The sequence below is a fragment of the Drosophila takahashii genome, chromosome 3R (genome assembly GCF_030179915.1).
Source record: "Drosophila takahashii strain IR98-3 E-12201 chromosome 3R, DtakHiC1v2, whole genome shotgun sequence".
Classification (NCBI taxonomy): domain Eukaryota; kingdom Metazoa; phylum Arthropoda; class Insecta; order Diptera; family Drosophilidae; genus Drosophila; species Drosophila takahashii.
In genome coordinates this window covers 360,887-381,508 of record NC_091681.1, presented here as the reverse complement: position 1 = coordinate 381,508, position 20,622 = coordinate 360,887, and the positions used below count along the sequence as shown (strand labels likewise).

General features: G+C 36.0%; 2 protein-coding genes across 16 annotated transcripts in view; one reads left to right on the top strand and one right to left on the bottom strand.

Moving 5' to 3' along the window:
* Window positions 1-20,622, top strand: part of Myo81F (Myosin 81F) — a 1,428,838-nt gene that overhangs the window by 1,177,514 nt on the left and 230,702 nt on the right. The gene's annotated exons all lie outside the window — the stretch shown is intronic.
* Window positions 7,329-20,063, bottom strand: LOC138913341 (uncharacterized). Of its 9 annotated transcripts, none has more exons than XR_011419022.1 (5): window positions 18,793-18,958; window positions 18,433-18,737; window positions 17,763-18,374; window positions 8,046-8,194; window positions 7,329-7,977 (listed from the first exon to the last, which is right to left on the bottom strand). XR_011419022.1 is itself a non-coding variant. In XM_070216724.1 (4 exons), the coding sequence occupies exon 4, from the start codon at window positions 14,284-14,286 to the stop codon at window positions 13,738-13,740; it is 549 nt and encodes a 182-aa protein (XP_070072825.1). In that variant the 5' UTR covers window positions 14,287-18,374; window positions 18,433-18,737; window positions 18,793-18,988; window positions 19,886-20,063; the 3' UTR covers window positions 13,192-13,737. The 9 variants fall into 9 exon arrangements, 3 of the variants coding, with proteins under 3 accessions (XP_070072825.1, XP_070072823.1, XP_070072824.1); XR_011419021.1 differs by having other exon boundaries at window positions 7,330-7,752; window positions 7,836-8,194; XR_011419020.1 differs by having other exon boundaries at window positions 7,329-8,194.

Sequence of the window (20,622 nt, the reverse complement as noted above, 5' to 3'; positions counted from 1 at the left end):
ATTTTAGTCAGGAGTTTGGAACCCAGTGAAGGACAAATTTCCGACCCCATAAAGTGTATAAATTAAAATGAGTAGACTTTGATTTCGCGAGGCGATGTCCGTCACGATTTATTTCCAAAATTCGACTAACTACTAAGTACATAAATTCTTAAATAGTAAGCTAGCCCTATGCTCTGAAACTGCTGACCCGGCGCCTTGTGCATGGAGTTGGGCAGCCGCTGCTTGCGTTGCAGTGCATTGTCCGTCGATTGTGGGCTGCTTCCGTCGCAGTGCATTGCCCGCTGAATATGCTGACCATAGCACCGTCGCTGTGCAATATCCGCAGGTGACGCTGGGCTTGCATTATTCCCATCCGGTTATGCGGGATCAGCCGCATAACCGAAACTTTTCAGTTGCTGGGTGACAGTGTTAACTCCTCCCTTGCTTAGATGAAGGACGTCCTCAGACTTTTTGAAACCGTCGATAATAACTTGAAGATCACACTGGCGACGGACCCGCTGGCGTCTCTGATAGAGCTTGGAGATAGTAAAGCAGATGGCCAAAAAAGCGATCGCGGGCAATACAGATACTATAGGCCGTTTTACCAGTCCCTTTTCCATTTCACCAATGTATCGCAAGTTTTCCATATTTAATTTTTGCAGGTATCGTAAGCTCAATAATTCTTGATGACCCGTAATGTTAATGAGCGTTGATGCAGCTGGCGCTGGGTATTTCTTTACGTAGCTCTTTAGGTTGCGATATATGGTGTTGTTTACTTTAACTTCTTCGTCGAATGTAACGAGAAATGTTCCGGTTACAAGTTGTCCGTTGCTCGTAGCCATTCCGTCGTTGAGAATAATAACGCCGTCATCGATGATTGTTAGCGGCTCAAGGTGGCTCGTGCGAGTCGAACAGTGTGCGTTGCCCCCTGAGTGCAGTTGTTGTGCGCACGTTGTGTTTTGTTTTTATACCCTTGCAGAGGGTAGGGGAGAGTGGGGTAATTTCTTCACAGGGGCAATTTCGTCACCTGCAATATTTCGGAATCCATAAGTCTTAAAAATATATAATTTTTTTTGTTTTAGTCCCTCAAGACGGCATGACACAACCAATGCATTTTTTTGCACAGAAGGCCAAGATAATTAAGCTATAATATTAAATGTGTTTTAACAGTTCAAAAGCTACATTTAGTTCTCGACGAAATTTTTTCTGTATGCCTTAATTGAAAAGGGATAAGATACAGTTTTTTTTATACAATACACAGTGCTATAATGTGCATTTCTGCGTTAGTGATTTTTAACTTCGCGCCTAATTTCAAAAGAAAAATAATTATTTATAAAAAAGTACTGTCTGGGGAAATTTCGCCACCCTATGCTTAGGGTAAATTCGCACCTATTTTAAATACATATTTTTTTATTCGACGAGCTGGCTAACGAACAGACTACCGGCAGCAGCAACAAATATAGGACGTCAAAAAAAATGGTACGCTTGATCAGTGTTGCATACTTACAGGTAGGGAACTTTCCCTACATTTTTCAGGTGACGAAATTGCCCCAGTGGTGGGGCGATTTTACCCCCCTATGTGGCGAGATTGCCCCAGTATATTGGTTATACTTTTTATTTTTTTATAAATCACCAAAGTAATTAAAAAAATAGGGGAATGTCACATTTTAAAGCTTGGTGCTAACCACATTCAACAATAAAAATAGAAATATGATAACGTGTCTCAAGATGGACAAAAAATAGCTTCGAAAAAATGCTGACGAAATTACCCCACTCTCTCCTATTATAATTTCAGTCAGATGTTTGCAACGCAGTGAAGGAGACGTTTCCGACCACATAAAGTATATATATTCTTGATCAGCATCAATAGCCGAGTCCATCTAGCCATGTCCGTCTGTCCGTCTGTCAGTCTGTGCGTCTGTCCGTTTCTATGCGAACTAGTCCCTCAGTTTTTAAGCTATCGCGATGAAACTTTCCCAAAAGTCTTCTTTCTATTGCAGGTAGTACATATGTCGGAACGAGCCGGATCGGACCACTATTTCTTATGGCTCCCATAGGAATAATCAAAAAAATAATAGAAAAACTGTTGTAACTTGTAGAAAGTAGGCGTTTTGATTTTTGGCAATGTAAAAACAACATTTTAAGTAGGTATACCTGAAAGGGTATATAAACTTCGGCTTTCCGAAGTTAACTTCCTTTCTTGTTTTACATGCTACGTATGGCTTATGATATCTCTAATCCAATAGAATTCAAGGGATAAAATTTGGTCAGTAGCAAATTCCACCCAGAACGGATTGACCTAAAAATCTAGAAAAATCAAATTAATTCGGAAATAATTAGGCGCAGAGTGTGACAGAAAGATTAAATAAAAAAACGACCCCAAAGTGTCCCAAAAATCTATTTGATTTTTTTTTAAATTTATCTTTTGCCATTTCTCTGTTATAAATGTTGTTAAAATGGTTTAAAAATGTGATGTTCATAATCTTATGGCATACCCGCAAATAACTGCATTTAAATTTCTTGGAGATTCAGCATCCTTAACCAAGTCCCCAATATTTTCAAATTTGGCTAACCTGATGTGACGTCACGCCTCCCCATATGTTTGTATGTATGTTCTGCTGGCGCATGTATGTACGTACATATGTATGTCCTGCTGTCGCAATTTAAGTGTGACCGCGCAAGGGGAAAATGAAAATACCACAGCCAACACATTTAAAACGACACTACCACACTCGACACGTTCAAAATGCGCGGTTAAAAAATCGACTATATCGCAAATCTTTTCTTTTGCGCCTTTTTCTTAAGTAAACGTTAAATTTTAACGAAATTTTCCTTAAAATGTTCCTTAAAAATCCCATTAAGCTTAATTGTACAGTCGAAATTTTCCTTAAAATTGCTTTTGTTTTTTAAAATGCAAATGCCAGATCAGCAAACTATTTATTAGTTTTCAAATGTTGAGTTATCGACAAATATTGGATTTGTAAAAAACAAAAACAAACAATGACTTGCTCTGCTATGTACACACACACGCACAAAATAAATATATCCAAAAAAAGCGTATTTTACACACACAGCCATTAGATACATATACCCACCGGGAAAATTTCTCTGGAAAATAACATAATGGGGAAATGAGTTTTCTATCTGGATCTCTGGCAGAATGCAGGACAAAATCCACTGGTTTTTCGACTTCCCGTATTATAGATTTTCCACACGTACCCAGTTATGGTTTTCCTCCATTTGCAATATCTGCTTTTCTACACCCTCCCAGTTTTGGTTTTTCCAGACCCTCGCAGTTTTGGTTTTGCACTGCTTTGCAGTATCTAATTTTCCACAATAAAAATCATGTTTTTTGTAATATTTGTTTGTGTATTTATTAATAATATTTACAAGCAGGACAAAATCCACTGTTTTTTCGACTTCCCGCATTATAGATTTTCCACACGTACCCAGTTATGGTTTTCCTCCACTTGCAATATCTGCTTTTCTACACCCTCCCAGTTTTGGTTTTTTCAGACCCTCGCAGTTTTGGTTTTGCACTGCTTTGCAGTATCTAATTTTCCACAATAAAAATCATGTTTTTTGTAATATTTGTTTGTGTAGGGGAGAGTGGGGGAATTTCGTCACAGGGGAAATTTCGTCACCTGCAATATCTCGGAATCCATAAGTCGTAAAAATATATAATTTTTTTGTTTTAGTCCTTCAAGACGGCCAAACACAACCAATGCATTTGTTTTGCACAGAAGGCTAAGATAATTAAGATATAATATTAAATGTGTTTTAACAGTTCAAAAGCTACATTTAGTTCTCGACGAAATTTTTTCTGTATGCCACAATTCAAAAGGAATAAGATACACGATTTTTTATATAATACACAGTGCTATAATGTGCATTTCTGCGTCAGTGATTTTTAACTTCGCGCCTAATTTCGGAAGAAAAATAATTATTTCTAAAAAAGTACTGTCTGGGGAAATTTCGCCACCCTACGCTAAGGGTAAATTCGCACCTATTTTAAATACATATTTTTATATTTGACGAGCTGGCTAACCAACAGACTACCAGCAGCAGCAACAAATATAGGACATCAACAAAAATGGTACGCTTGATCAGTGTAGCATATTTACAGGCGTTAAACTCCCTACATTTTTCAGGTGACGAAATTGCCCCGGTGGTGTGGTGATTTTACCCCCCTGTGTGGCGAGATCGCCCCAGTATATCGGTTTTACATTTTATTTTTTTATAAATCACCAAGGTAATTAAAAAAATAGGGGAATGTCACATTTTAAAGCTTGGTGCTAACCGCATTCAACAATAAAAATAGAAATATGATAACGTGTCTCAAGATGGACAAAAAATAGCTTTGAAAAAATGCTGACGAAATTCCCCCACTCTCCCCTATTTATTAATAATGTTTACAATCGAAGCATTGGAACTAAAAATTTTTAATGCCTGAAGCATTCCCGCGTTTTGCTTGGCCGAATGCAGTTCTTAGATATCCATTTCTTGTCTGTCTTCTGAAAATATCAAAAAATAATTAAGAGTAATTACCATTATTATGTCTCCGCACAAAATTAAAGGATCTCTCCAGAAATTATACCTGGTTTGCCATGGCCGATCATTTACCCTCTGTTCAGTTGTTTTATGTCGGGTATCTATATCAAAAACTATGAGAAGAAAAAATATAATATGACAAACGCAGGCGCAACACTTCTGGTCCCAAGAAGTCTTAATCGGCCTGTCTGAAATAAATGTAATATTTTGATTAAGTTAAATAACTAAGTTAGTACTAAAGTACTATTTATATAACCATTTAATGAACACCTCACACCATTTACCACTGGTAAAGATTAAAAACATTTCAAGTGTCACTGAAATGCAGAATTTGTGTTGAAGATAGCATCCGGAGGCGTATATTTATTAATGGCGAAAATATCTGTGATAGTAGCCTTTGTAACGCTGAAATAAAGATTATAAAAAGACAAAATTTATTTTATCACTCACCTTTTTATTGGTTTTTAGATTAAAATTAACTATTTTCCTTTTTTCCAACAAATTTAAAAATGATGTGACCCTGCATTATATTCTTGATAATACCAAAATAAATACCATATAAATTTTGTGTAAATTTCGTTATAAAGTTGGGTCACACTTTGGCGCCGAATAAATATTTCGTTTAAACAATACTTTTCAGGGACCATAATCATTAAAGGTTACGTATATTATAGGTATATTAGGCATTTTTCGTGTTATCAATACCACCAACACGAATTTTTATATTTTAACAACACTTAAAAATGGCTTAGGCCACGATCTGACGATCAAATTATTTTATTTTACAAAAAATGTAAAAAACAATAATAGTTTTCTTTGTAATTTAATGTAATTCCTTGATAAATGTGATCAAATATTTTAATCGTTTTACCGTGGCTTTTCTCTATAATTTTGTTGAATCCCACATTCATTCTTATTATTATTTGAAAAATGTTGAGTAAAATAAATTAATATTATCATTATAGACATTATGATAATGCTTATAAAGTTTAATTTTTTTGATAAACAATTATTATTTTTTTGACGAATTTTAAAATTACTAAACATTAAAACTAAATGTGAGAACAAGTCTTTTGGTTTTGGTGTAAGTCGGAGGATTTTTTTATTATAAGTTGGTGATTTTTTTGTTAAAAAAATTATAATCGTAGTGCCATAGAAATCACACAGCGCATAAGTGGCCTGATAGTGATACTACTCAGAAACCCACCCCCATTTATCGCTCAGAAATTATCTATCCCTACACCGCCGCCTGCAAAAAGGAACAGGATTTCAAGAACACAAAAACCAACTTCTCACTTTCCCGCTAGGCAGCCGCTCTCTTGTACGCATACAGCGACAGCCGACGACTGTACATATGTGTGCAGATGTATTCACAAGCATTTTTTAGCTGCAGCGCGCTGGCTTTTATTTTATTTTACCAAAAACACTTATTTGTAATACTTTTTATGATAATTATTCGAATGTAGTATATTTTATAGTAATGAGCAAATATATGTACGTTAGGGTGGATTTCTTTAAGGTCAACTGAGCTCAGCATCTTAAATGGTAGGTTTCTGTGTCCAATAAATTTATGCGAAAACAGAAAAATTTTATTTCATCGTTTAGGCGGTGCGCAATGGCCCTAAAGTTTCCATTTCTTGTCAGATTTTAACATGTCAACTTTTTGGTTTCGCTCGAATAAAAGAGTCAAGTAGAAATTTATTTCATGAATATTAACAGTTGGACGTAGCCTAGCCAGTAGAGCTTCTGTCTCCGAACAAAAAAAACCGAGTTCGATCCCCGACTCATCATTTTTTTTGTGACTCACAATAAAATAGAGATTCTATTTAACAATTTTGAAGATTAACTATCGCTTTTGCGTTCGCCAATACAAATTTTCGTCAAAGAAGAAAGCCAGCATTTAGGATACAACGATATTGACTCTTATTTTTCAGAGACCGTAATATTTATAAGTTTTACTTTAAAAGTCCTTGATTATTCGTTATTATTGTTATTTTTAAGTTGTAATTGTCTCCCAGGGACTCGAATTTTATCAACGACTACATCCCTTGTTAAAAAGCTCGGGAAAGTGATTAAGATACTTTTTAAAATACTGTCAAAGTATAAAATTAAGTCTACGGCATCTAGATGAATCTGAAATATGCGTAATAAACTTTAAAGCCGTTGCGCACCGCCTAAAACTATTTATTTTTTACTTTTTCTTTCTTTAATGGATTAAGGATACACAAATGCTATATATGAAGGGGTGAGAGCATGGCCTTAGAAATTTCATACAAAATAAGTCCACCCTAATGTACGTGTATAAAGGTCAATAACTTATTTCATTATTTATTTCACTTAGGAATAAGTTTCATTAATGTATTCAGCGTGCGACGCGTAAACGATTTTTAGGAGCCTCAGAAATATTGCGATTGAACAGGATGAAAATTTGTGTATTTATTGTGTTTTAAATATATGGATTTACAAATATGTATTTTTATGTTATACGTATTATAATAACATTATATAGAATTATATTATTATAAACTATTTTAATTATTTAGCAAACCAAAAAACACAAAGGGGAAACAGAAAAGGTTTGCGCGCTTTTCTTTCCAAACAGAAGCGCGCGCTGATCAAATCAAATTTAAATGGCACAAAATCGTTAGGCCAAATTTTGTTTTCATACATAAAATTAAATAAAATGTCCTTGTATAATATTTAAATATACTCCTAAGGTAGCTTAAGTTTGAAAATTATTTGACGAGCTGGCTAACCAACAGACTACCAGCAGCAGCAACAAATATAGGACATCAACAAAAATGGTACGCTTGATCAGTGTAGCATATTTACAGGCGTTAAACTCCCTACATTTTTCAGGTGACGAAATTGCCCCGGTGGTGTGGTGATTTTACCCCCCTGTGTGGCGAGATCGCCCCAGTATATCGGTTTTACATTTTATTTTTTTATAAATCACCAAGGTAATTAAAAAAATAGGGGAATGTCACATTTTAAAGCTTGGTGCTAACCGCATTCAACAATAAAAATAGAAATATGATAACGTGTCTCAAGATGGACAAAAAATAGCTTTGAAAAAATGCTGACGAAATTCCCCCACTCTCCCCTATTTATTAATAATATTTACAATCGAAGCATTGGAACTAAAAATTTTTAATGCCTGAAGCATTCCCGCGTTTTGCTTGGCCGAATGCAGTTCTTAGATATCCATTTCTTGTCTGTCTTCTGAAAATATCAAAAAATAATTAAGAGTAATTACCATTATTATGTCTCCGCACAAAATTAAAGGATCTCTCCAGAAATTATACCTGGTTTGCCATGGCCGATCATTTACCCTCTGTTCAGTTGTTTTATGTCGGGTATCTATATCAAAAACTATGAGAAGAAAAAATATAATATGACAAACGCAGGCGCAACACTTCTGGTCCCAAGAAGTCTCAATCGGCCTGTCTGAAATAAATGTAATATTTTGATTAAGTTAAATAACTAAGTTAGTACTAAAGTACTATTTATATAACCATTTAATGAACACCTCACACCATTTACCACTGGTAAAGATTAAAAACATTTCAAGTGTCACTAAAATGCAGAATTTGTGTTGAAGATAGCATCCGGAGGCGTATATTTATTAATGGCGAAAATATCTGTGATAGTAGCCTTTGTAACGCTGAAATAAAGATTATAAAAAGACAAAATTTATTTTATCACTCACCTTTTTATTGGTTTTTAGATTAAAATTAACTATTTTCCTTTTTTCCAACAAATTTAAAAATGATGTGACCCTGCATTATATTCTTGATAATACCAAAATAAATACCATATAAATTTTGTGTAAATTTCGTTATAAAGTCAGCGCGCGCTGATCAAATCAAATTTAAATGGCACAAAATCGTTAGGCCAAATTTTGTTTTCATACATAAAATTAAATAAAATGTCCTTGTATAATATTTAAATATACTCCTAAGGTAGCTTAAGTTTGAAAATTAAACCTACCCTGTAAAAATTAATAAAAAGTATTTATACATGTAATTGTATATTAACTATATTATTTACTAAATATACTAAATAATTAAAATAGTTAATATGTTAAATATTCTATAAAAGTGATTAAATAATTAAAATAGTCAATAAATTATATATTATTAATTAATTAAAATAGTTAATATACAAATACATACTTAAATATTATATATACAATTAAAATTATTATCTGCAAATTAAATGTTTCGTGTCTTCCGATATATTAAAATTTAACGTTTACTTAAGATTTGCGATATAAGCGATTTTATTTGGCTGTGGTATTTTCATTTTCCCCTTGCGCGGTCACACTTAAATTGCGACAGCAGGACATACATATGTACGTACATACATGCGCCAGCAGAACATACATACAAACATATGGGGAGGCGTGACGTCACATCAGGTTAGCCAAATTTGAAAATATTGGGGACTTGGTTAAGGATGCTGAATCTCCAAGAAATTTAAATGCTGTTATTTGCGGGTATGCCATAAGATTATGAACATAACATTTTTAAACCATTTTAACAACATTTATAACAGAGAAATGCCAAAAGAAAGAATTAAAAAAAAAACAAATCGATTTTTGGGGCACTTTGGGGTCGTTTTTTGTTTAAATCTCTACGTCACACTCTGCGCTTAATTATTCCCGAATTAATTTGATTTTTTTTAGATTTTTAGGTCAATCCGTTCTGGGTGGAATTTGCTACTGACCGTATTTTAGGGGTCGAATTTTATATTAATTTAGATAGGGAAGGCAGGTGGGCAGGGAAGCCGTGAATCAAATTGTTTAAACATTTGAATTTCTTTAAACAATATGAGCACGTGTAATAAAGAGCAAGAGAATCAAATAAATTCCCTTGGAAAACCACATAGAAACCTCATTTACCCCTTACTTTTTGTGTCACCCCCGTGTATTTTGAAACCAGAGATGGAAGAAATGTAAGGGGTGAATGAGGTTTTGTCCCTTCCGCTTGTATGGAGGAACCTCTTGAAAATATATTATTTTCCAGAGGAATTTTCCCGGTGGGCAGCTGCAATGCACACACACAAACGTACACACGCATATATGTATCTAATGGCTGTGTGTGTAAAATACGCATTTTTTGGATACCCAGCGGGAACATTCCTCTGGAAAATATGATATTTTCATGAGATTTTTCCATACAAGCGGAAGGGACGAAACCTCATTTACCCCTTACATTTCTTCCGTCTCTGGTTTCAAAATACACGGGGGTGACACAAAAAGTAAGGGGTAAATGAGGTTTCTATGTGGTTTTTCAAGGGAATTTACATTTTCCCTACACCGTCGCCTGCTAGAAGATACAGGATTTCCAACACTTTCTGCTAAAAGGAACAGGATTTTCAACACACAAAGAACCACCTTCTCACTTTCCCAGTGGGTATATTTATTTTGTGCGTGTGTGTGTACATAGCAGAGCAAATCATTGTTTGTTTTTGTTTAAACAAATCCAAAGTTTGTCGATAACTCAACATTTGAAAACTAATAAACATAAAACTAGTTTCGGTTTTTAGGCGTGTATTTTTAACGATGCCATTTATGCCAGCATTTTTGCATTTTTTCTCACTTATACAACTTTGACGAAGTGTAGCTTCTAAACTAATGAATGGAACTCAATGCAGTGTATAAGAAAGTTGGAGGGCATTCTATTACCTGTAAAATGAGTTATTTATGGTTGAAATCGGTTAACCACAACTCAAGTTAGAAATTAAAAAAATGTCAAAAACGTTTTTTACACTTTAAAAAAAATGTTATCCATAAAAAAAATTTAAGTGTCATTTTCTTAATCAGGAAGACGTACCTTACCGGAAAACAAAGGTTTCATTCATTTAATTTAATTTTTATTTGTTTATATCCTAACGCTACAAGTAAAAACTTATATTTATTGCGCTAGTCACATCGGATTAAGTAACAATAATAATTTAATTTAAAAGTAATTCTTAAAATCTAACAAAGTAGGGTTGATAATTTAATTATAAGTTATAAGTTTGCAACTAATTTTAATCTAGCATCAATTCTTTGATTTTCGATTTAAATTGAGACGCGCTTCTAATGGTTTTGATAGCATGTGGGAGATAGTTCCATAGGCGAATTGCATTGATAAAGAATTGTCTCTTCGAGCATAAGGTTTTACATCGAGGGATAATAAAATTTTGTGTTCTTTGCGATTGAGCTGGAAGAAGTTTCTGAAACAAGTAAGACGGTTCACGGGTACACACAATCTTATGAATAAAAGTTAATGTTTTGAGGTCAATCCACTGACTAAGGCTAAGGTCAAGAACATTATTGACTAGGTGGGAAGTGTGGTCAGTGCGACGAAGATTAAACACGTAACGGACGGTCGAATTACAAGCAACAGTTAATTTTTGAGTATCTTGAGTGTCGCAGTGCCCAAAAATCTCAACACCGTAAAACAGGGTGGGAACCAAGATTGTTTTGGCCACTAGCATTCGAAAGCTGTCTCAGAAGCCCATATGTTCGCCCAGTTGCTCTGGAGATATGTTGGCTCCATGTTAACGTGTTGTTAAAGGTAATACCCAGATTGCCTGCCGATTCTTCGTATTTGAGAGGGCTATTTCCAATTATTAAATTCGGGAGTTGCGATGTATCGAAGGGTTTTTTGTAGATAATTACGCATTTGCTTTTTTTTTTGCGTTTAGACATAGTCCGTTTTCTGTGGCCCAGGTATTAATTTTGAAAAGCAGGGTATTACACATACTAATACAATCATTGACTTGACATAGAGGCTTACTAACATAAAACTGCACATCATCAGCGTATAGATGGACACCACAAGGGGACAGAACATTGGGTAAATCATTAACATAGATGAAAAACAATAAAGGCTCTAGCACAGATCCTTGGGGAACGCCTCTAGACACCGAAACAAAGCTAGAACAACAACTCCCAGATACGACTGCTTGTTGTCTACCTGTTAGATAGGACCTCAGGAGCATGACTTCAGAGTCGGAAAAATTTAAAAGGTTTTTTAGCTTTGTGCATAGAATACTATGGTTGACGGTATCGAAAGCCTTGCTGTGATCAAGTAGAGTCAAAAACGTTATCCAGTTTTTATCTAGCCTCGATCGAATGTCCTCAACTACATCTGTAATGGCACTAACACAGCTCCTATTTTTCCTAAAACCAGATTGCTTTTCACTAAGCATGGAATGGTCATCTATAAAGGGTTGTATCTGTGCCGCCTATATGTTTTCAAAAATTTTTGGGTCTGAATTCCGTTTGACTTTTCGGGATAGGTACAATTTTCGCGTACTTCCATGCAGAGGGAAAAGTGGATGTGGTAATTGCTGTGTTCATAATGTGTGTTATATGGCTAAGGAGTAATGGTAATAATAATTTAATAAATTTTGGGCTAATGCCATCCAGGCCGTCAGCGTTTGACTTCACCTTAAGTTCTTAAGTTCTTTACCACAGTCTGGTAAGGCATTAAGGTACTTGTTACATGTAGCTTCAGGTACATCGAATTGCACAAACTTCCTGTTCAAATCGTTGACGTTCACTTGGTGTTGGGCCAGCTGCTTGGTGTTACCAATTCCAATATTTTTAAGTTCACGCCAAGTTTTTTTAGTAGATACATTTTGAAATTTGGACCCATAAAATTCGAACTTTGCAGATCTGATGATCTGCCGGACATTATCGCGCGCCCGAGTGTATTGCATTCTAAAAAATTCTGTCTTATAATATATTATGTCTTTTTTAATATTATGGGTAAACCAAGGATTTTGCTTTGGATGGATAGTTTTTTCCCTTATTAACACACATTTGTTATAAAGGTACTCAATGTTGCTGTTAAAAATGTTCAATTGATTCTCGATATTGGGAGACATATATATGGACGTCCAATCACAAATATTATATTCTACTTCCAGTTCAGTGTAGTTAATATTTTTGTAGTCCCTAAATTCGAAAGTGTCAGAATTATAAGCTAAGGTCAAATCATACGTCAGAAATATGAGGTCATGCTTAGAGAAAACTGGTACAGAGACTTGGTCATACAATAAAATCTTACTAGGGACATTAACAAAGAAAAGGTCAAGAAGAGTATTACAGGTGTTGGTAAAATGTGAAGGAGTGTATAAATTAACTGAAGTCAAGCCTATAGATTCGAGACTATCCAGCAGATGTTTTTCCTTTAGGATATTACTATTAAAGTCGCCTGTAATAATAAAATCTGTATATTCAACAGATATTTCACGCAGAACATTTACTAAGGGGGAATAGTCAACAGTACGATTCGGCCGGTAAATGCATCCTATTAGTGCTTTCGAAGAATGATCTTTACCTGAAAGTTCTAAAAATAAATTTTCAATTTCGCTATCGATTGGATGCTTACATTTAACGGTAGAATTCAATTTTTTGTTCACATAAATAGCGACACCACCAGCATGACTAAAACGATCTGCACGATAAACAACATAGTCATCACACGCAATAGACAAATCAATAAAATCGGGCAAGAACCAAGTTTCAGACACGCAAATATCATCAACATTAGACTGGACAAACAAGTACCTAAACTCATCAATTTTTTTCAAAAGACTCTGTGCATTAATATGAACGACCTTAATTCCCTTTTTGTGCTTAGCTAAGATTCTTATTAAGATTCTTATTCTCGCAGCTATGGAACTACCTACTTCAGTCTTGTCGAACATGTTGAGGACCTACTAAGAACCGCGCTTTAGCAAAAAAGATAAATTTAGGAGATATCGAGATAGTTGCAAACTTTTGACAATTAACAATACTTAAATATAAAGGCATAAAAACTACAGATAAATATGTAAATAAATATAAAGGTAAAATTTTAGGGACGAAAGCTCTCACTGTTAAGAGCACCAGCCCTATCATGCGATCCAGATGAAGCAGTAGAAGTTGTACCCGATGTAGAAGAGAGGGGAAGAGCGGTTTGTGTTTGTGCGCTCAGATCACGAGAGAGCGCTGAAAGCTCATCCATGCGCTCAATGCGGTATATCATATTGTTACCGCAGCGGACATGCACAAAGCCTCTGCGAGTAAGGACGGCTGACAAAATTTTATGCTTTTTTAGTTTCATGGCCTCTTTAAAGATTATGTAGTGCTTTCTTAAATGCTGCTCATTAATATAAAGAGCTGCTTGTGAGTCGAACCCAATCAGCTGTAAGCTAAGTTGTTGTTTAGCCGTGCGCCGGTAAGCTCCGATGCAGCGTAACAGCGTGATTTTTTCGTGGTAATTTCCCATTTTTATAATGACCACCGGGTCCACTGAAGATCTTTGTGTTTTTCTGGCCCGGAAAATTAAACTTCGGCGGCGGAGTGAGCTGCAGCGAAAAGCAGAGTTTGTGGTAAAGAGTCTTCAGATTTTCACCCTCCAAAAATGGTATTCCGTGCATGCGTAATTCGCAGGCCTGAGTTGCCATTTGCTGAGAAGATAGTTTGGCTTCTAACTCGCCAACTCTCTCCTTCAATGTGAACAGTTCGCAGACCTTATGATCCAGGTTGTTGATACGCTCGTTCACCTTGTCCCTGTCAGATCGTATCTCGGCAACCTCAGCCTCCACGCTCGCGACCCGCTCTCCCACCAGCTTTAGATCAGCTGCGATTCCATCCAGACGAGTCAAAAGGCCACCAAGAATACGCTGCTCCGTGTCTTGCACCAGGCCAGTAAGTTTTTGTGTTTGCTCTAGAAGACGCAAGTTGAGCATCTCCAGCAGATGACGGCGCATCGGACACACGCTCGTTGGCTATCCCGTTGCAGTTGTTGTTGTTGCTACGCAGACGTTTGGTAGATGGAGCAACAGTCAAAGACATGGTTACTGCGTACGTGTAAGGCAAGTGATTATGTAGAGGTGCGGTGGTAGTTGAAGAAGGCGGTAAAACGATGTTCGTTTCTCACACACAAGTGTAGATGCCCGGTTTGATGCACAAAGACAACAAAACAAGTGCAGATCGAAGTTTGTGATTATTAATTGTTTTAAATCGATTGAGACTTTGCACGGTCAGTTGTGTTCCACAATTCACAGTGTTCACAGTGAGGGCAGGAAATTGTTCCAATATTACACCGGAGATTAGAATTTTTGGCCTAAGATACTAGGTATAAACTTGATTTTCTTCGGAGCTATCAAAAACACGTCCGTTCAACAGTTCGGTTATTCCACTTCATGGTATATTTCATCGATTTTTTTTTGTAAACTGGTGTTATTGTCTTTATTCTGAGCGCATTTATTTTGTACAAGGCATATATCTTTCATAACAAATGTATTTCAAAAAGAGCCATACATAAAAGCCAGGTTAATGATCTGGACCATATATAAAATATATAAAGCGCCAACAATAATTATTAACAAGATGCTCGAAATAAACAAAAAAAAAAGAGAAATAATAGAAAACTATCTTATATAAATATGTATGACCATATTGTAATGTATTCCAGCATGGTTTTATTGAAAGTGTGGCCGTCACTGTTTAGTACCAAGATCTCTTATATCGAATACACAGGGAAAGATATCGATTAAAAGCTTAACATACGATATATACTAAATATCTGCTATATAACATGTCCCTTCTAAAGGTTTTCTTCATATTTTCAATGTTTACAATTTCAATGATTACAGATTCAGATATTTCAATGATTACAAATTCAATTCATTGCTTGACGACCTTTCCCTACAATCGGGGTCTAAGGCTTCTTTTAGGTCTTATATTCCTAATTGGACTTCTAGAGGAAGAATCCACACATACTTCAGATTCCTCATTTTGTATATCTGCATGGTTTCACACTTGTGCACTCTTGTGAACCTGATCCATGTTGTCCGTCCGTTTTGTGTTATCCTCGGGAGCTCGGATTTGATCAGTGTGCCGCTTAATGACTCTGTGGTTGTGAGCAAGGTTGCACAAGTACGTTCGAGATCCTATACATTTGTCTATTGTTGCCTGTGACCAAGATGCCTTTTTTGGATTCGTGTAATCCCTAATGTATACTTTTTGTCCCTGATTGAATGAGTCATTACGCATCCCTTTATAACCTTCTATGCTTTTCTCTTGCTGCTTTAAAATTCTTGAGCTGACTGTGGGTGGACTCATGAGATCAAACATAGTCTTTAGACTCCTGCCAAAGAACAGCTTTGCTGGGGTTTCTCCCGTCGTACAACGAAGTGAATTTCGGTAATCTGCTAAGAATCTGATTGTAATGGTTTCTAAGCTTCCGTGACAGTCCTTATCGAGTGTTGCTATAATGGATTTTTTTAAGACCTTAACGAAAATCTCTGCCTGTCCGTTCGTTAAAACATGTTTTATACCATTTATTTCCATGAAAGTTTTAAACTCCTGCGATGTAAATTGACGCCCGTTATCAGTGACTAAGACATCTACTAATCCGTATCTACAAAACATTTCTCTTAGCTTTTCTACTGTAAAGTTACTTGTAATTTGTTTTGTCGACCACAACCATGAAGTAATAATTTTTGATGGGTCCAGCAAAATCGACATGAATTCGTTTCCATACTGAGTCTTCAGGGCTCCATGGAATTAAGAGGCTTTTGCTGGGACTGTCCATGAGTTTTTGACATGAGTCGCATTTACTAATCATGTACTCTATGTCTTTGTCTAACCCTGGCCACCATACGTAGTTTCTGGCCAATACTTTGGTTTTGACAATGCCTAAATGCGATCTGTGTAAATATTCAAGAACTTCCTTATAAAGTTTCTTGGGTACAATGGTACGATATCCCCACATCAAACAGCCGTATTCAATTGATAGCTCTGTGTGTTTCTGAATGAAGGGTTGAAACTCCTTATCCAAGGATTGAATGGTACCTTGTTCTATTGCCTTTATTACTTTTGACAAAGTGGAATCACGTCGAGACAGTCTGGCTATGCATTGAAAATTTAAGTTTAAATGATTATGCTGAGTTACGAAATTCACATAACTACACTCTTCCGTCTGTGTCTATGTTACTGGAACTTGTGGAATTCTCGATAAACTATCTGCTTCATTCACTGATCCCTTCACATATTCTACACTATAATCAAACCCTGATAAATTTAAAGCCCATCTTTGGATTCGAGCTGACGCCATTACAGGCAATCCTTTACTCTCGCCAAATAGAGTGATCAGATGCAACATCTTCTTTAATCTGTTCGTAGGCATTTGGCATTGATTCGTCCAACGGAACTCTACACCTTTTCTGAGAAGCTGATAAATCGGATCCATTTTCTCGGAAAATCTATCTATGAACTTGGAATAGTAGTTGAACATTCCGGTGAATGCACGAACTTCAGAAATGTTCCTTGGATTTCGTGCGTTGAGCACACACGAAACTCGTTCCTTGTTTTTGCTGAGACCATCCTTGTCAATATTGAACCCTAAGTATGTTATTTTGTCTTTGAAAAACATGCACTTTTCTTTATTTAAGTGTAACCCTGCTGACCTAAGCTTTCGTAATGTGTCTACATGGGATTTAAAATCTAAACCGGTGATGGCTATGTCATCTTGATAAACGACAAAATACGGGATGTTTCGAAGCAAAGACTCCATTGTCTTTTGGAATATGGACGCGGCAGTCTTAATGCCAAATGGCAATCTTTTCACCTTAAAGATTCCTACATGTGTGCTCCACGTGCATAATGACTGAGACTCCTGATCAAGTAATAACTGATTGTATGCTTGAGATAAATCTAGTTTCGTAAAACGTTGGCCTCCCTGCAATGCAGCGAATATCTCGTCAATTCTTGGAAGCGGGTACCTAAACTCATTGAGATATTTATTAATGGTAACTTTGTAATCTGCGCAAACCCTCAATTCACCATTAGGATTCAGTATGGGAACAAGAACTATATACTTGCTCAAGCATGCCCTGGTCTACTAACTTTCTAATCATTTGCTCTACCTTTGACTTCCACATAAATGGTAAGGGTCTCGGCTTGTGAAAGATAGGTTTAGCATCCTCCGAAAGTCGAAGCTTGACTGTTTCACCATGATACGCTCCTAATTCATCTGAAAAAACTGAAGAAAACTCCTTCTGAATTTGATCTACTAGCGTTTTAGTGCTTTCACTGCTCTCTATAGCATTGACTTACAATAATTCGAAATTGAATGCTCGTAAAAAGGATCTTCCTAATAGAGGCATGTTTTTAGAGTGGGTCACGACAAAAATAGAGTTGGCATAGGTGTCTTTGAATTTAATTTGTGCAACAAACTCACCAAGAATCCTTATCGGGTCACCATTATAATTAACATATGGTGTTTCGCACGATTTTAACGTGGTCGTTTTCATTTCCCGAAATAGATCTACAGGGATTAGGTTACAAGGTGCACCCGTGTCACATGCTGCATCAAATTTTATGCCATCCACTTCAACAGTAAGTGTGTACGCATCCTCTGAACTTTTACCTATGATACTGAAAATACTATTATTAAAAATTTCGTTATGACTATACAGGTGATTTGGATCAGAGACAAAGTTTACGTTTTTGCCTTTTGTGGCTTTGCATACAGTTGCAAGATGTCCAATTTTGCCACATTTATGACACGTACTGTCCTTGTATTTGCACTCCTGTGATGAATGATTTCGCCAACCGCATCTTGAACATGGCTGCCGCTTTTGGCCTTTCGCCATTTGCTTATGGTGCGTCTTGTTTACGAAATTGACCATTCCGTCTGACCCGGTCCTGCTTTCCTCCATCGTACACGCCTTAGTCGCCAACTTGGTCTCGTACAGTAACGCCTTCCGTAGTGCCACATCCAGGGATATAGTCCCGTCTTCCTCGCAAAATCTTTCGAAGAGCTCGTTGGGCATTCCGACGATGAACTTGTCTAGAACAAATGCTTTTAGGTGCTGTCCAAAAGTGCAGCTGAGCGCTAGCTTTTTTACCCTTGCAAACCATGCTGCCACCGATTCTTCAGCGAGTTTACGAGCCAGATGAAATTGCCTGCGCTCGTAGAATGTGATTGTTGGCGGTGTGTACTGGGTGTGTAGCATGGAAAATAGTTCTTTGTAAGTTTTTCTTGTAGGTAATTCTGTGCTGCAGAGACTGTGTAATACACAGTAGGCTTCCGAGCCAACTGACTTCAGTAGTGTCGCCTTTTTGAAGTCCCCCAACGTGATCGCCATTTCTGTGAAATGTACCTCCAAACGCTCTAGCCACATCTGCCACGTGGATTCTCTCGGTACGAATTCTGGAAAATTAACAAATGAGCCATTGTCGGAACTTGAGCGTCTGCGATCTCTTGCTTATTGTCAGGCATTTGGTTTTGGTGTTGTACATACAACTTTACCGTCCTTGTAATACAAGGATGTTATTAACTTTGTAAAATTTGCGTGGTTAACCTTAAAACTTAAGGAATTCGTTTTTCTCGTCGCCAATATGTAATGTATTCCAGCATGGTTTTATTCAAAGTGTTGCCGTCACTCTTTAGTACCAAGATCTCTTATATCGAATACACAGGGAAAGATATCGATCAAAAGCTTAACATACGATATATACTAAATAATATATTGAATAATCTTATCTAATGTACAACGAAAACAAATGAATACAAAAAATAAAATAAAAACATATATATACAAAAATGAATACTACAGAGTGTATTAGAATTACTCTTGATAAGGAGCCAAACTTTCAGAATAGGGTAATATCAATTATCGAAAAAGGAACTGAGGCTCTACTAATAAATGAATTAGAATATGAGTACATGAATAGGTACAACTTAGACTTTTCTCCACTAATACATTGCTCATAAACGCAAAAAGCAATTATATTGACCACCATCCCAGGTGTAAAAGTAAAATCCGTCATAAAAGAACATTCCATTCTTGGTAGAACACTAGATTTTGTTGTATTTAAAACAACTTAGTATGGAATGGGATCAATTAGCAAAACAAATCAGGGAAATAAAAGAAAAATTCGAGAAATCTTACATATGTGTAAGGCTCAGATGACACAGTCAATTTTTAACGTCAATTTATTGTAGCAATTTTTCTTTAACGGGACTTTAAACGAGCGCGAGAAAGAACTTAATATTTTTGGCTGCTCTACCAATAACACCAATAGTAAAGGCGCGATATCATATTAATCCTTACCCGCTTGCACTTCTTTAAACTCACACAAAAGATAAATTGTCACAATATATTGACGCTAAAAATTGAATGTGTCATCCGAGCCTAAGCCAGAATAGGCTAATCCAAAGAGAGACAATAAACAAACATGCGAGAATACTTGTCGAATCTTTCAACGAGGCAAGAATATTAGTGCATGAAAACAGGAGGACAATAAATGAAACAAACTGATAAAAAATATCAAATTTAATTTTAATTTATAACTTACGAAAGCTTCTTGAAGCTTCGTATATCGATGAGGGCTTACCAGCCGAACATGCTGATAAATTCAGTACCAAAGAAGCCATCACAACAATGGTCAAAAATTGTGAACATGGTAGACTCAAAACCATTCTTGAAGCAGGAAACTTCAATACAATTAATGAAGCTGTTACAAAGTATATACAATGTAGTACTTAAATGACAGGAAATGCCAATTCAATCCTATACGCTCATAGAGGCCAAAGCCAGCGTGGTAATTACAACAGTAGAGGTAATTATCGCGGCAGAGGCAATGGCCGCGGTTATTATAATAATAATAATATAACACCAGTTTACAAAGAAAAATCGATGAAATATACCATGAATGAAACCTTTGTTTTCCGGTAAGGTACGTCTTCCTGATTAAGAAAATGGCACTTAAAATTTTTTTTATGGATACAATTTTTTTTAAAGTGTAAAAAACGTTTTTGACATTTTTTTAATTTCTAACTTGAGTTGTGGTTAACCGATTTCAACCATAAATAACTCATTTTACAGGTAATAGAATGCCCTCCAACTTTCTTATACACTGCATTGAGTTCCATTCATTAGTTTAGAAGATACATTTCGTCAAAGTTGAAAAAGTTATAAAAAATGCAAAAATGCTGGCATAAATGGCTTCATTAAAAATACACGCCTCAAAACCGAAATTATTTTTATAACTTTTACTTGTAGAAGGTGCTTTGACAAAAAAAAACAAGCTAT